At 46.5% G+C, this 15,625-nt stretch overlaps 1 protein-coding gene across 1 annotated transcript in view; it reads left to right on the top strand.

Moving 5' to 3' along the window:
• Nucleotides 1–15,214, top strand: part of LOC117137125 — a 40,310-nt gene extending 25,096 nt beyond the window's left edge. The window contains exons 3-9 of the mRNA XM_033298423.1: nucleotides 1,485–2,365; nucleotides 4,309–4,557; nucleotides 5,501–5,772; nucleotides 8,862–8,970; nucleotides 9,080–9,703; nucleotides 12,063–12,543; nucleotides 14,361–15,214. Of these exons, the coding sequence (XP_033154314.1) occupies nucleotides 1,993–2,365; nucleotides 4,309–4,557; nucleotides 5,501–5,772; nucleotides 8,862–8,970; nucleotides 9,080–9,703; nucleotides 12,063–12,543; nucleotides 14,361–15,021 (2,769 nt within the window). The 5' untranslated portion in view covers nucleotides 1,485–1,992 and the 3' untranslated portion in view covers nucleotides 15,022–15,214. The remainder of the gene's footprint in view (nucleotides 1–1,484; nucleotides 2,366–4,308; nucleotides 4,558–5,500; nucleotides 5,773–8,861; nucleotides 8,971–9,079; nucleotides 9,704–12,062; nucleotides 12,544–14,360) is intronic.
• The last annotated feature ends 411 nt before the right edge of the window (nucleotides 15,215–15,625 follow it).

Below are 15,625 nucleotides of genomic sequence, written 5' to 3'. Positions count from 1 at the left end.
TTAAGGAGCGACTGTAAGCTGATTTCAATCTGGCTAAAAGGGATAACTTCCGCCAGACATTTTGCCCCATGCCTTTGGTCCTTTTTCGCTCTTCCGGCTGGCTCCTCCTGAAAGTCCTTCGTGCGCTTAGATGTGTGCGTGTCCCCGTCGCAGTTCAAACGTTAGGTCACAATCAAGAGGGCATTGGCATTTCCCCCTTCTGCGAGCGATTGACATTAATTTTGCATTAGCCTGTGCTTTGGTCCTTTGTTGCTCATACGCCCCGTTGTTGGCCGAATTAAATTATGCGCGCTAGCCATAAAAAGCAACTCGAGTGGCCATTGTTTCGGCAGCCAAGCAGTTTCCGCTTTGGCCCAGTTCCAGTTCCTGTTTCAACTCCAGAAGAAAAACCCCTAAACCGAAAACCAAAAACCCAATCCCAAACCCAGTCTCTCGCGTTGGCTTATTTTATTTTCCAATTAAGTAAATTGCGTGTGCCAGACGAAGACGCCTATTCCTCTTAACAAAAGGGCGGCTACAAGAGAATAAATGTTTTCCTCCTGGGTTTCCCTCCTCGGCATCCAACCACATCATTAAATGTTGCGTGTTGCCCCGCTTTCCCAGGAAGCTTCAATAACTAATCGCCGACTCTGCCCCTTCGGCTTTAATTGGTTCAATGTCTAAGTATCCCGAGCGCATTATCCAACCGCCCACAAAGTCAGCTCCATTACGATTAAAGACTTTGATGTGTGAAGGCTGGAGGTCTCATACAATACGAGTATATGTAATCCGCAGCTGGCAGACAGATTTCAATTTGCCAGTCTATATCTGCTATAATGCCAGACGCTCATTCAATTTGTATTACGCACTACCTATATGCTCTTGAGCTTTGTTATCATTTTTATGGGCTTAATCGATGGGATCCGATAATATGCTCGTTGTGGGCGGACTTAATCGGGGCTTTAATCAGAACTTAAATAGATGCTGAGGATCGATATGCAAATGGATTAATAAATAGTATTTATGTTAAATGAATTTGTCACTATTTGATTAAAACACCATTTACCTCGTAAGCGTTGATTCTGCTTTTTTATTATTCAAACATAACCACAACATAATTAAGTTATTAAGTGCATGCAATCACGTATTTTATTTCAGTGCCATAAAAAATATTAATTTAATCGCCACTCATTTATTATCGCACAAGCGTCTGCTGCACGGCCAACTATTGTTTTAAGCCAATCATAATAACCGTTGAATAAACATAAACATTTCATTCGTCTGCCATTTTTGCTTTCCCACTTTCCACTTGCCACTGACCAGTCGAATGGCCTGGGCCTTAAAAAGTTGCTAATTAGATTAAGTGAAGTGTCAAATTTAGTACGTATTCACTTTGTGTGCGCTTAACCTACTACCAAGTGCACTTCAACGGAAGCAGCCAGGCAGCAGCAACAACAGCAACAATATGACTACCGACTACAGCATACAAATGTTTTCAATTACAGGCATGCAGCACTGCGAAACGGAGGGGAATAAACTGGCACAACAACTTTAAAAGTACAAGCGGCCGGGGGAAGCAGGCGTCCATGGAGTGCATAGACCAGGAACAATGGTAAATGCCACGTCAGCGACATCAGCAGCAGCAGCAGCAACAGTAGCAGCAACATCATCAGCGAAAGCAAAAGCAGCAAAAACGAGTCAACGACAGCTTAAAACATAATACGCCAGCTGAAGGCAACAAGCGGATAGAAAGACAGCCGACCAACAGAACGACAGACAGACAGCCAGGGGACAAAGATATAGGGGCGATATAGGGTGGTATATGGGCAGAACAAAGCGGCATTGCGAGTGATGAGGAATCGCTGTTGCAATTAGTAAGCCAAAGGGCTGGGCGAGCCATGAATCACGAGCTGTGCTGCCAGCGGAAACGGAAATGCTCGCTGCAAACGGAAGCGAAAACGGAAGCCGAGGAGCAGCAGGTGGCCACTAAATGCCATTGAACACTGAGCGATCATGTCCGACGTTGAGCAGGCGATTAAGGTCAAGCAGCCGCAGCCGTCTCAGTTGGACTGCTCCATCGACGATGAGACGGATGCCAACGAATTCGGAGGCCTGGGCGGAGTGGGTGGTCCGGGTTGTGGATCGGAGGTGGGTGCCAAGACCACCGCCTCGCTGACCGCCAAGCCGCGCAGCAGTCTCCGGCGCTGCTGCGGACACTTGCTGAAGCTGCTCTTCTCCACGCCCGGCCTGGTGCTCCTGGTCATCGGCTACTCCGTGCTGGGCGGGCTCCTCTTCCCGCTGCTGGAGGCGCCGCAGGACATCAGCAAGTCGGCTGCCATTGCCAAGAGCCGGGAGGACTGCCTGCGCGAACTGTGGATCATAACAGGTGAGCTTATGTCTCTCAATATAAATAATATTATCAAGCTGATCCTTAATAACTATGAAATTAGATCGTGTGTTCAAAAAGAAATCAGGGGTAGAATAAGGTAGGTATAATAAGAAGATAAATTATTTGCGTAAATATGCAGCAAATATTTGTACGCTTCGCTGGCGATGAACAAAAATTCGCATAAATTATAATGACCACCACATTTTTGCCGCATAGCCCGTAAATTTTCGGCGTGTTTTGCACGCTTGATTTGCCTGCAAATTGCCAAAGTAATTCGCACATTAAAGCGACAATGTTTTGTTATCGCCCATTAATACTAAGTAAATAGTAGCGATTGCGAGCGCAGGGCCAGAACAAATATTTTAATTATAGGTACCAGCAAACATGAGTCCCCCACCCCCGAACACCCACCCCACCCCACTCGAAAGCAAACAAAAGACCGTCCAAATTCATTTTCGCAGCTACCGAATTGAATAATAGGTAAATATTTGCATAACCAAATATTTGGTCAGGCGGGCCATTTAATTCGCTTCCGCAACGGAGTGATATTGCATCGATTCCACGAATTTATCGCAACTATTTTGAGGTTTATTTGCTGGCCTGATTTATGTGAAATTAATTACTTTGTCGCACCTGCCAGTGGCACTGGATGAAAAAAGACTCCAACGGCACAGCGGCACGTGTATGAGCATTATATCTAATGTTATTTAATTAAAATTTACCTAATAAATAAACCAATTAACTTGAGCTCATCCGCGGCACAGGCGTCCCACCTGGCGTATGATTAATTTGACGAGTCCTTAAACGAAGGACTAATGATGTGCTGAGTTCATCTTGGCTCGCAACATAGGTCATTTATTATGTGCTTCAACGAAAGCTGAGATTTTTAATGGTACATGTGCTCTTAAAGGTGGAAACATTTACCTATGTTATCCTTTTGCTTATATAATAACTTTAGTCATCACTCGCTTATTTTATATGAAATCTATGAAGACTACATGAAAACTCGACTGATGTGTTCCAATTTACCAAAATAATCAGGCCCAAGTATCTTATTACGAGAAATAGCATTAGATGGCTCAGGAGATGGTATAAACACATTAGAAAGTTATCTCTATACCATAGTACTGCGTTCATGAAGCTGAAATACAAATTTCAATATTCAAGATAACTGAGCCAATGTCTAATTTTAATAGAACTAATTAAATATAAAATTTTAAGACAGCAAACCAATCATTTAAGGAACAAGTCTGAAATACCTCTTTAAAAGTTTCGTATTGTTTCTAAATTGTTATTCATTGCCAATTAGTTTCTTATAAACTCCAAAGCCCTGCCCTCAAATCACTCGATTAAGCTGCAAAGATTGGCACAGAAAATCTTTTGATTTCGGTTTTGTTCTCGGCAACTAGCTTCAGTCGATTGGGGCGGGTGGCCTTTAGGTGGGTGATGTCTGGGGAGGTGCACCATCTAGGCTTCAAGACTCGAGAGACTGGTGGCCACAATTCGCCCACCTCCTGCCATCTTTCACCCACTTCCACCCACTACCGCCCACTGCCACCCACTACCCCAAGGCCAGAGGGCGTGAAAAGGGCGTGAACGACAAGCACGACGGCAAACTAGTCTCGAACTGCTGTTAACAAGCGACCTCTGCAATTTGCAAGAGGCGAACACACGACATCGAATGGGAGCAGATTCCTCAAGACAGGCGACCGAAATCGAAGGGCAGGAGGATTGGTAGGATTGGAAACTTGGAGACAGAATTCTGGGCAAAGTGAACGAAGGATAGTCCGATTTATCGGCACTTGTCGATTGGGTCGATGGGAGGTCGAAGGCTGTTGCTGCACTTGGCATGAAATTGCATAATTACGAAAAGGACACTTGAACGCATTCTGGAGGAGACCCGACTTAACCGTTTTTCCACCTCCCACCTTTCCTTGCAGAGAAACTCAACGTTCTGTACGAACGCAACTGGACGATGTTGGTCCACGAGCAGCTGCGTCGCTTCGAGGGCTCCATTGTGGCGGCCACGCGCCAAGGATCCGCTGGCTCCTCCGGCGGAGGAGGAGCAGGACTCTTCCACGAGGGCAGTGCGAGTGCCCTGGGCCACTTTGGCTACGATGCCGGCGACTCGCAGAGCTGGACATTCAGCGAAGCTCTGCTCTACTCGGTCACTGTGATAACGACAATTGGTAAGTTCCGCTCCTATTTCCGTTTCCGCACTTTCACTTTCGCTTCCACTGCTCCAAAATACCCAAGCCGTTTGGATTTATGTTTCGTGTTTATCTTGGAACTTGGCGAGCACGGCTGCTTATTATGATTTTCGACCAGGCCACAACTCGTGCTGTGGCCCACAAATATTTACTTTGCAGGGGGCAAATAGACCTCGACATAGCCAACGCCTTGGATGGCAAACTAAGCCACAGGAGCAGCCATTGCAGAGCACGGACATCAGACATGGCGTATACGACCCGGAGGCCGGGCTAAATATTTGCATATGCTAAATGATGGGACATCCTTGTTGCTACAAATTAACTGTATCTCATGGGCTTTAACTTTAACAGCCTGCCAGTTGTCCGGAAGACAGTCCATTGGTAGGGATGTACGTACATGAGCCAGAAGAATGCCGCTAAACGGATTTATTGTCGACATTGTTTAGGTCAAACACATCTGGGTTATAGTGGTAAATATTTGCTGTCTAATGAGTGCTTGTGCATTGGCATACTTTAATTAAGTGTAAAGATGCAAATTAAGCTTACACAGCTGAGCAATAATTAGTTTAATACGATAGAAAATTAATATTGCTAGGAGGAGCTTCTTATATTACTTACTCAGTCCTAGTGGGGCTTGTTCTATAAACTACGTATTTGCAATGTGATTGTATAAGTAGACACAGATAACTGGACAGCTTAAGTTGGGACCCATTAAACACAAACTTCCTGCACTTTCTCCTCGTGGAAAGTAATTCCATATGCTGCAGCGCCATTTCACCACAGATTAAGTTCCCAGAAGGACCCGCCCCCATTTCTCCGCTTGTCCTCACCCATCCGATTAAAAGTGCATGCATTTATATTAGCCTGTTCGTGCTTGCCATGCTCAAGTTCTAAACCAGATATATCATTCCGATCCTTGCAGGTCACGGCAGCCTGACGCCGCGCACCGCCGCCGGGAAGCTGGCGACCATCTTCTACGCCCTGGTGGGCGTGCCCCTCATGCTGATGTGCCTGTCCAGCTTGGGAGCCCTGCTCGCCGATGGCCTGCAGTGCACCTACGTGCGACTCTGCTGCCAGCTGCAGAGGCACCAGGAGCACAGAAGGAAGTCCACACCAGGCACATCGACGCCATCTGCCAGCAGTGCGGCCAACTCGAGGGAAAAGGACACGGACAAGAGGTCCAAGCGGCGAATGGTAAGGCCACCACGGCGCATGATTGATATTATTTTAGTGAGGGCAGCAGATGCAGTTCATCAGAGAGTGCAACGCAATAGCCGCTAGCTATTTGTCATGGCGCCGACTAGAAGACATTAATACCAAATTCAGCGTTCATATTAAAGAAAAAAAAACGCCCATTAATATCGGGTTCCTTTAAACACATACACTTAAGGCTACAAAATAACCGTCAAATTAATTTCCCAAAGGCTTCCTTCCTTCCATTCCCCACACTTCGCATTTCTGCCAGCAGCCGTGGCGTATGATTGATATTGTTTACCCTGGAACAGCAGCTGCATTCACAGTCACTCCATCGACTGACTGCAAGTCGAGAACATTTTTATGGGTCCTAATTCGATGGTTGAAGGGACAACTTACTCACTTTATGCTACCAGCAGCAACTGTTGCTGCCGAGTAGCCCAAAAGGAAAGGAGTCCAAAGTGTTTTGCTGTGCATTCCGGTTTAAAGTAAACTTTCGACATTGTTCTGCGTGTCCAAAGTTCCAATGGAAAAGTTTCGCTGGCTACTCCGCTGTTTTACGCATGAACTTTTCCCACTACTCACTAAGTGTTTCGCTCGTAGTTTTTCCCACCCCACCACGAAAGTTTTTCCCCGGCAACCAAGACAGTTTCGTTTTTGGCCAGCGGAAAACCTGAATCCCTGGTCGCTTATGTATGGAAATGGACATGGCTGCCAAGCCAGGATGTGATGGGAATCTTCGATTGTCCGGCGATTTGCTTTGCTCAATGGAATTCAACCTATTTTTCGCAGATCAGACTGCACTGGGATCTCAAATTACGGCTTTTAATTACGACAGCAGAAGCCTTTTAAGTGGATCTCCAAGCCGGTCCGGATTTCTATTAACGCAAACTGAAAGTTTGTAATTGATTTGGGCAAAACAACAACGAACTTTCCCATTTGCCTTTTTGTTTTTCGTTATACTTTCTAGGTTTTCCCACTGCAGACTGTTTTGGGTTTGGTTTCACGTTTTTCCTGGTTTATTGCGTTTTTATTTGCTCAGCACACGGAGCCACGGTTGTATACATTATAAATAATTTTTTAGGATATCAAAACTCTGACTAGGTTGCGCAGTCCTTTTTTTTTTGCGCCGACTGTATTTGTTTGTTTGCGTGTCCTGTGCATTCGTGCATAAGTTTTGTAAGTGATTTGCTGGCCTTTCGTAATGACATTTCTGCTTTCGGAAATCCCAGTTACGGATTTTCCATGTACGGCGCACTCCTTTTTGCCATTCCGGGCTAAATATTCAACTTTAAAGCTTTAAGGCACAAAAACTGATTCGCTCTGTTTGCACTCACAGCCTTTTTCAATTGTGGCCACTCATTTGTCCGCGCCGCTGTTTGTTTTGCTTGCACAAATTTTTGTTTAATTGGCAATTTATGGCTGAGCGGGAAAAACGAAAGCGAATGGCAGGGTTCAATAAATAAATAAGTGATTTTGCGGTGGCCACGCCAACTTCGATGGCCTGTTTGTCATCTGGCGGAGCGGCAAACAAAAAATTCATTTCATAAATTAACATTTACTTGCGGACGCGCACCCAACTCGACACTTTTAATGAACTCGCCGCCAAAGTTTGCCCGTCAAGCTCGAAAGTTGACTCTTTAAGCAAGAAACAAGAACCCCCTTTCGACACTTTAAACTTGGTCGCAAACTTTAGTTTGCAGTTTGAGCCAGGTCAAATGGCGGCGGCATAAATTTAATTTTTCCCGGCCAAGTGGCCGGGTTTCGTGCCAGGTAAATTGAAATGAGTGCGAGCCACTTTAATGCGGCTGGGGAAAAAGTTTACCCGCCACTCAACAATTACACTGGAGGCATGCAATAACTTCTCATTTCCGCCACTTTTGGCCCTAATTGATTTGATTTGGCCGGGAGATCCAGCTCCAGCTCCGATTTAAGCTGCACTTCCCAGCTGCAGCTCCAGCTAACGTGGCAGGTGCCACGCCATCGAAGCTGTACGATTTCAGTGCTAGAAATTGAAAACTTTCCGCATCCTCCATGTTCGAGTGGTAATCTACTTGCCGTGTTCCCAGCCACTCAGGCATGGCATTCCTTTCACGATTGCTAGTTTCCCAGGCCAGCGACTTGTTGGACAGGATTTTTGCATTTGCCCATATGGAGCCGGCTTGTTTTCCGTCTCCATGTTGCGTTCAACAACTCATTAGGGCACAATCCAATCTGGCAGGACGTCACGAGGCCGGCCAAGTGGACTTTTGGGCTTTGGGGCAGCACAAGGATGCGCCTGGCAATTGATAAGACTGCCAGCAGATTGCGGTTGGCTCTGGGGATGTGCAGTCATCGGTTGAATTATTATCGCCATCGTGTTGACTGCTGCCATTTCGGCTTTTGGTCTTTGCTCTTTTGGCCTTTGCCATCGTCCTTGCAATTATCATGACGCATGCTGCCGTAACGGGTTTTCGGTATGGGCTTGGGCCCGTTTTGGGGCGATGGAATGGGTTTTCCGGGCCCAAACCGCAAGACTAGCTGGGAGACATTTCACATATTTCCCTCATTTCCATCGGTTGTTTGCGTGTGTGTCCATTAGATTCGCCTGGCATTTGATGATGATGCCGCAGAACCGCAAAGCACACGAGATGCCAGGCGTTTGGCCGCAAACAGCTTTTGAGGACAAGGGACCACGGAGATGATGACATCAGTTTCCGGCTTAAGAAAGGCATGTCCTTGCGCCTGCAAATAACGTGCCTTATTGGCATTGCCTCCATCATGTCAAATAGCCGCAGTGTGGGCACAGGACATCTCCGGAACCAGGTCGTTTCCTTTAGCATTTTGCAGAGATAATTATTCGGCATTATCCTTTAAGTGCACAGTGAACAATTGATCGATTTCAAATAGAATACAATTGTTTCATGTAGCCTTAGATAAGAAAACACTGGTGATTGAAGTCAATTTTATCAAAGATGTTTAAAAGGATTCCAATAAATGGAATGCTCAAGTTCAACTTCATTGTTGGTCTCAGTCCTCTAGGCACGCAGATTGGATACCGATTGAAATTGCAAATGAATTTCAAGTAAATGTCTCTTTTTCATCCGCAGGCCAATTGCAAGGGCTGCCAGTACGATGCGGCCAACAGTGAGACGAGCTTAAACGACTGCTTGGAGTATGGCCAAAAGGGAAAGCTGCCGCCAGACAAAAAGGAAGGAGGTGAGTGTCGACCGCATTGTTCGGATGCTAATTGTATTGTCAGCACAATTGCAAGTCGTTAATCATCTTGAACACGTCTGTTTCTCCTTTTGTTCCGTGCGGTCAGCAGATGCCTGTCAATTGTTGCGCAACTTGAATCCGCAGCAGCACTTCTACCAGCAGCAGCCGCAGCAGCCGGATGTCATGCTAATGACAACGACATCGGGCAGTGCGCTGCTGAAATACGCACCGCAACAGCAACAACTGCAGCAGCAGCAGCAATTATCGACAGCAACACTCCCGCGACAACATCATCAGATGCAGCTGCAGCAGCAGCAACATCACACGCAGCAGCAGCAGCAGCAACTGCAACAGAACTTCGTGGCTGTGCCCAGCAGCATGCTGCGAATGCCGCTTACAGTGCCGCCAAATTGTTATGCGCCCGCGACAGCAACGATCTACTTTCCGTTCGGCCACGCCCCCTCCGCCCCGGGCAGTCCCGCCCACAACCAAGCCCACCCAACCCAGAATCCGAACGGCACTGCGCTGGGAAACACTACCCTCGGTTCGCAGCCGCTGGTCAAGTACCACACGATACACTTGCAGCCCGCATCCGGGAAGCATCGAGTGTTGGCTTCTGGACTTCAGGACGCAACGGCCGTGAATCTCGTGACAGCATCCGAGGCATCCACTTCCACCCTGGAGGCCATCACTTTGCCACCGCCGCCGGCCTACCAGACAGCCAATGTGCACGGTGAGTGATGAATCGTATTGTTTACTGCCCTTCGGTGAGAAATTGAACTATGAAAATGTCGAATATTCAACTACTATCTCAGCTGCATTTCATAACAACAGACAGTTTAAATTGTCTGCTCTAACTTTCTGATAAGCTTAAAATATTTTGCATTTTTCAATTAGTTTTAGAAAAGTAAGTAAAGAAACAAAGATTAAAACAATTTGTGGGCCAAATGCATGTAAAACTAACTGGATTGCAGTGAGCAATAATTTGCCTTACATATGCCACATTTGTGAGATGAGATGTGCTAGTGTTTTAAGGTGGATTGTGAAATAATTGAAGTAATTTGCCAGATATTTGTGAATTGTTAATGAGTGCTAATGCTGGTGCGGCAGGAAATTTGCATAAATCGAACAAAGGAAAATGGAATATAATTGGATGAACAATTTGCACCAGCCCTAATGGCAGGCCAAAACCGAAAATGTTCTGCTGACAGATTTGGCTTAACCTGAGCCCCGAAACAAAACCGAACGAACAGTAATCAATCAATCATACGCCGTGCTGTCGCAGGACGAAGCCCCCCTCGGATGTGCCCCTTCAACGCCACAGTGCTCATTTACGCTTTCAATTATATAACAATTTTCATCATCATCATCAGCAGCTTGCAGCAGCGTGTTAAAATGACAGAGTAAAGCAGACACACACTTCGCTGGCATTAAAAGTTTTCAACTTGTGCTGCTCGACATGCCAGGACATCAACAGCAACAGCCACACCAACAAGGACGTAAGGATAAGGACAACATGCACTTGAGGCAACTTTCGACATGTGCGACAGTTTTATTGACGATAATGATGAGTTGGCATAAAGATGACAGTCCTGCCGGTTGCGTTGAGCTCTCAGCTTGTGCAACGCATGCAAAACTCATTAAAGTTAACAGCTCTTTGTCATTGAGGCGACGGCACATGGCACGTGACTCGTTTTGTCAAAGGATTCCGCTTAATTTCGCAGCAAAATCTAGCGTGAGACCCGGCCATTTGTCTCCGAACGGAAGACATCGCCATCGCCATCGCCCACGCCATTGATTCCCCATGCATGTTAATTGTCTGCCAGTAGCGACGGGACACGACACTGGAATAGGGGATCCCACTCCCCGGAGTCCGAGTCCGCGGCCAACCGCACCATTAAAGCACTGCCAAAGTTCCTGCCACACCACCGACCGCAGGTCCAAAGTGACTTTTCTGCGCGTCCGGATATATAGTGCTATATATACATACATATTTAGGGCTGTCCTGCACTCTAATGAATGTCTTTCTTTGCTCTAAAAGCCAGTACATGTGTGTGTGTGTGGTGTCCAAGTTTAAGTAAATATTTTCAAATTGGCCATGTCCGGAGCAGAAGGGTCCACTCCGGGCTGCATCGCGGACTTCTGGTGTCCTGCTGACAGCACTAAACTAAAAGATGTGCGCTTCCTTCCCTTTTTCCAAAGGAACTTTAATGTCAGCACAGTGGAACAGTATCCTGATATAGTTTTATATACAAAATTTATAGAGGAAATTGCAGGAACTTAAATCTATCAAATTAATAAAATTAGTTATTTTTTTACTAGGAAAGTAGTGAATATGTCCAAAACATTTGTATACTGAAAAAACTCCTATCCTATTTCGATTTTGAAGTTCGACCCATTATGGCAAATAGAAATGAATAGCTTAACCCCTAATAGCTGTAATGCCCTAATTTCACAACGCTGCAACAAAGTGCGCTGAATAATTTACCGCAGCGGCGAATAGTTGAGGGAATGTGGCGCCCCCGACCTCGGCAATTGCCCACTGTGTGGAGTGCCAGATGTTGCAGTGCCCCCTGACATCGCGATGACTCTGCCACTGGCAGCCGCTAATGAAAGCTAACGCCAAACTTTTGGTCCAAAAGTCGGGGGCACGGGCATGGCAATGTGAATCCGGATCCGGATCCGAATCCGAAGCGTTCCGCCACATTGTTGCATTGTTGGGCGAACTTTGAAAATGCAAAGCAAATAATTTTCACAGTGTGGCCCAGTGTTTCCCCCACTACTCGAGTGACGAGGCTAAATGCACAACTTTTCCGGCTTTTCCCGCTGCTGCCACTGCCACTTCCGGCGGAACTAACGGGCTAACGGGATAATCTAACCGTGTGTGGCAGTTGCCGGAAGTTGTTTTGCCAATTTGTGCGGCAACTTTTTTTTATTTTTGGGCTGTGTGTGTGTTTCGTTTAATTTTGCTATTGAAATACAATTTTAACCAAGGTCTGTTTTAGTTCTCGCTTAATCATTCCAACTGCGTATTCTTCGTACGTTACGTATTATGTATATTAAATTATTTAAATATTTTTTAACCATTGCAGCTGTGCGGCGGGCCAAGTTCGTGACGAAGCCATTGCCACACGAGATCAACGCACTGATGGACTGCGGAACGGGATCGCCAGACTTATCCGGCAGACATGATTTATTGCCGCCAGCCCATTCGGGGTCACCAGCAACAGGCGCCGCAGCAAGTCCTTTGTTGACCTACACGGCCGCAGCAACAAGCCCACAGCTGTCAGCTGGAATTAAAAGCGGAACAGGACCCCCACCCACGGCAGGAGCACCAATGCTTGTCGGCGGAGCGGGCAGAGGGGCAGCCGCTCTGACCGATAACGGTTTTATGGCCGCAGGTGTCTGTGGCATGGCTGCTGCTGCTGCCCCCCTTCCAGCAACGTCAATGGGTGCAGCCACTACAACAGCCTCCTCGGCAGCATCAACATTGTCGGCTCTTCTAAGCGCCAACTCCACGGGCAACGTGGACATCATGGAGGACGAGGATGAGCAGGAACGGGAGCGTTTGAGGTATGTAGGATGCAAAACGAATACAGTAAGACCAACGTAGAAGAAAATCGTATTCAATTGAGCTGGAAGCGCTTTCAATCTTTTATTTTTGATAAGCCATGTCGATCAAGCCGTGTCCGTCCGTATAAAAGTGCAGATGCCTGGAACCTAAGAAGAAAAGAAGGTTTAGATGAGGCCAACTGATTCTTCTGATGATGCCGACCACGTCTGCAATAACAACAGAAATATAAATTACTTTTTGAGTTATATTTTTAAAATTTGACTAGTGCCTGATTATAGCCTTATTTGACAAAATTAGGGTTCTTTGTGATGTAGTCCAGTAAAAGAGCACCAAAAAAGATTGATTTCCATTTTCTTCGCTGTGTAGGAAAGAATCCCAAGGGATAACTCCAGGTGCTTAAGTTGCATTTGATTAAAGCCTTGGCTTGTTGCCGTGTAAAATCGAAAACCAAACGCTGGGGGAAAATTGTTAATTTAATTTCCAAAACAAACTTCCAGCCTGCCAGCAACACTTTAAATCAACACTTCACAATCTGCATGATGCACACTGCGACCCATTACCATTACCCAAGCCACCCTAGCCTCCCACTTTCCCTTGAACAGCCTTGCGAATTCGCGCTCCCCCCTGCGGTGGCTGCCTCCCCCCCCCCTTTCCGGCTGCCATTTTCTGCCAGAGTGAAGAGTGCTCCGCTTCTGATGATGGTTTCCTTCGCCTTTCTGAGCGCACATTTTGAGCATTTTATTTAATAAAAAGCAGTAGCAGCAGCAGCAGCATCTGGTAATTAATTTTGACAGTGAACCTGGGCACGCGTTGCGGGGCGCCCTGTGGCAGATATATATATATATATATGTGTATATTGTGTATATATATACCCTCTTTGGTTTCAGTTTCAGCCTTGTCTGTAATTAATTGTAAGCCGAGCCGAGCCGGGCACTCACTCGCAATGAATCGGGTCAATTAATCGCAGCATCCAAAGCCAACAGTGCTCCTGCCTGGTTGCGCCTTCTATCCTTCTTGCTTTGGGTAAACATGTACGTGATGTTGTCCTTATTGACCGATGCCGAAATCGGAAGTAGTTCTCTGGCACTTCTTTGGCCAATCTCAATGCTCTGCAAGTGCATCTCGAGCAAGTGTTTGCCCAGCCAAGAGCTCGCCATCCCGAGAGGCTTTTGGCCAAGTTCAATAAATGTTCGCCAAATTGGTTTGACAGAGTGAACTCGGGGCAACCGGAGTGCCGGCCAACGAGAATTCCACGCAGACTGTTGCAAGTTCTCGAGACCCTCGTTCGTGGCAACTCAAGGGGTATTTGGATTGTCAATCAAATCAGACTCGATTTGGGACTTGAAATTTTGAATTGAAGTGATTGAGACTCAGTTTTAAGGCTGTTTGGGCAACTTTTGACTTTAAGCCGACTGAAGCTCTACTAGAAGTGCATCAGTATAAATGAATAATTCTATTAGGAAAAATTATGGATTATGGTCTTTCTTACTTTCTTAATTTTAAAAATAATTAACACATTTAAAAAACCGAATAGAGAACTGAAGCTCATTGCAACCGTCGGACTTCGTTTTTTATAGTTGGCCTCCTGAATATAACAAAGCTTTCTTAATGTAACGCATACGCCTCGTGTTCCAAGCCAGTGTAGCCCACGTGAACCGACAGTTTTATGCTTTATTGATTGGAGGTCAGCCCAGCTATTTCCTTTTTACGACCTGAAGTTGCTCGGGGGTTAGCTTTTTATGCCTAATTGATTTGTTTTATGGTCAGCTGCAACATAAATATTTATTGTCCATCCGTGTTTCCTATCATTTCGCAGCAACTGTCCGCACGGAACGCCGTCACGAGTGCCGCTGATAGCGAGTCCTTTGAGCGTGCCGCAGGACTCGAGCGATAATACCACCCGAAACACCGCCTTCAACCGCCACACGCTGCAGCCGCTGAGCCGCAAGACGCTGCTGCTGACTCGTCGGTGCCACAGACACGCCTCTGGAACCCTGTACGACAGTACAGCGAACAACACGGAGACCTCCGACGACGAGGAGTACATGCAACACGGCAGTGAGCAGTTCGTGCTGAAGAAGCTGCGCTACCACTGCGACGGCAAAGACTGCCGCGAGGCGGACGACTCCGAGGAGGAGGACGAGGAGGCGGAGGGTCGGCAGGTGCCCATCAGCCTGGTGCTGCTCATCCTGGCCAGCTACATCTGCGTGGGCACGGTGATCTTCGCTCTGTGGGAGAACTGGTCCCTGGTGGACGGGGCGTACTTCTGTTTTGTTACCCTGTCGACCATTGGATACGGCGATTTTGTGCCCGCACGGAGCTTTAACGGGCCTGAGTTGCAGCTATATGCCTGCTGCGCTTACTTGCTTCTGGGACTAGTCCTGGTTGCGATGTCCTTCAGCATCCTGGAAACGCAGCTCATGTGGAAGTGCAAGCGCATTGCCGTGCGACTGAAGCTGGCCCGCACGGATGGATAATGTGCTCATCCTCTCACAACAATCTGCAATCTTCAATCTGCAATCCGAATGCTTGAATCATAGGCTAAGTGAACTGTGTAATTACCCAAACTAGCCCATCTCTGTGTACATTTGTCTGCCTATCGAAATAGTGAGAACTCGTATGTTGTCTGGAATTCAAATGAATTTGTGTAAATAAACGGAATTTTTGGAATTTTCGAATTTCTCTGCTTTTTGGCATTCGGCAGGTAATCGGATACAGGCCACAAACGTTTCTCGCATACCAAGTACTTGGGAAGAAGTTTAGCAGCTTTTCATCTGAGTATAAATATCTGGTTCTTCATGTCACCGTTTGCATCTGCTGAATTATGTGTAACCTAATCACATTAACATATATTATTGCCCACTCCGCCATAAAAAGCAGGGGAAAACGGCATTTGTATTTATCTTAATTCTGGCTGAGAACCCAAATGTTTCCCCCAATAAACATAATTCCTGCGCTTATCCCCGCTGAGTGTTAGCCAAAAAAAGCATCAGGTTTCATGCAAAACACACAAGCGCACCTGAAACATTGTACCCCGAAAAAATACGCACACGTTCTGAAACTTCGAACGTTCATCATCTT

This window comes from Drosophila mauritiana, chromosome 2R (genome assembly GCF_004382145.1).
Source record: "Drosophila mauritiana strain mau12 chromosome 2R, ASM438214v1, whole genome shotgun sequence".
Classification (NCBI taxonomy): domain Eukaryota; kingdom Metazoa; phylum Arthropoda; class Insecta; order Diptera; family Drosophilidae; genus Drosophila; species Drosophila mauritiana.
This window is presented reverse-complemented; position numbering and strand designations above follow the sequence as displayed.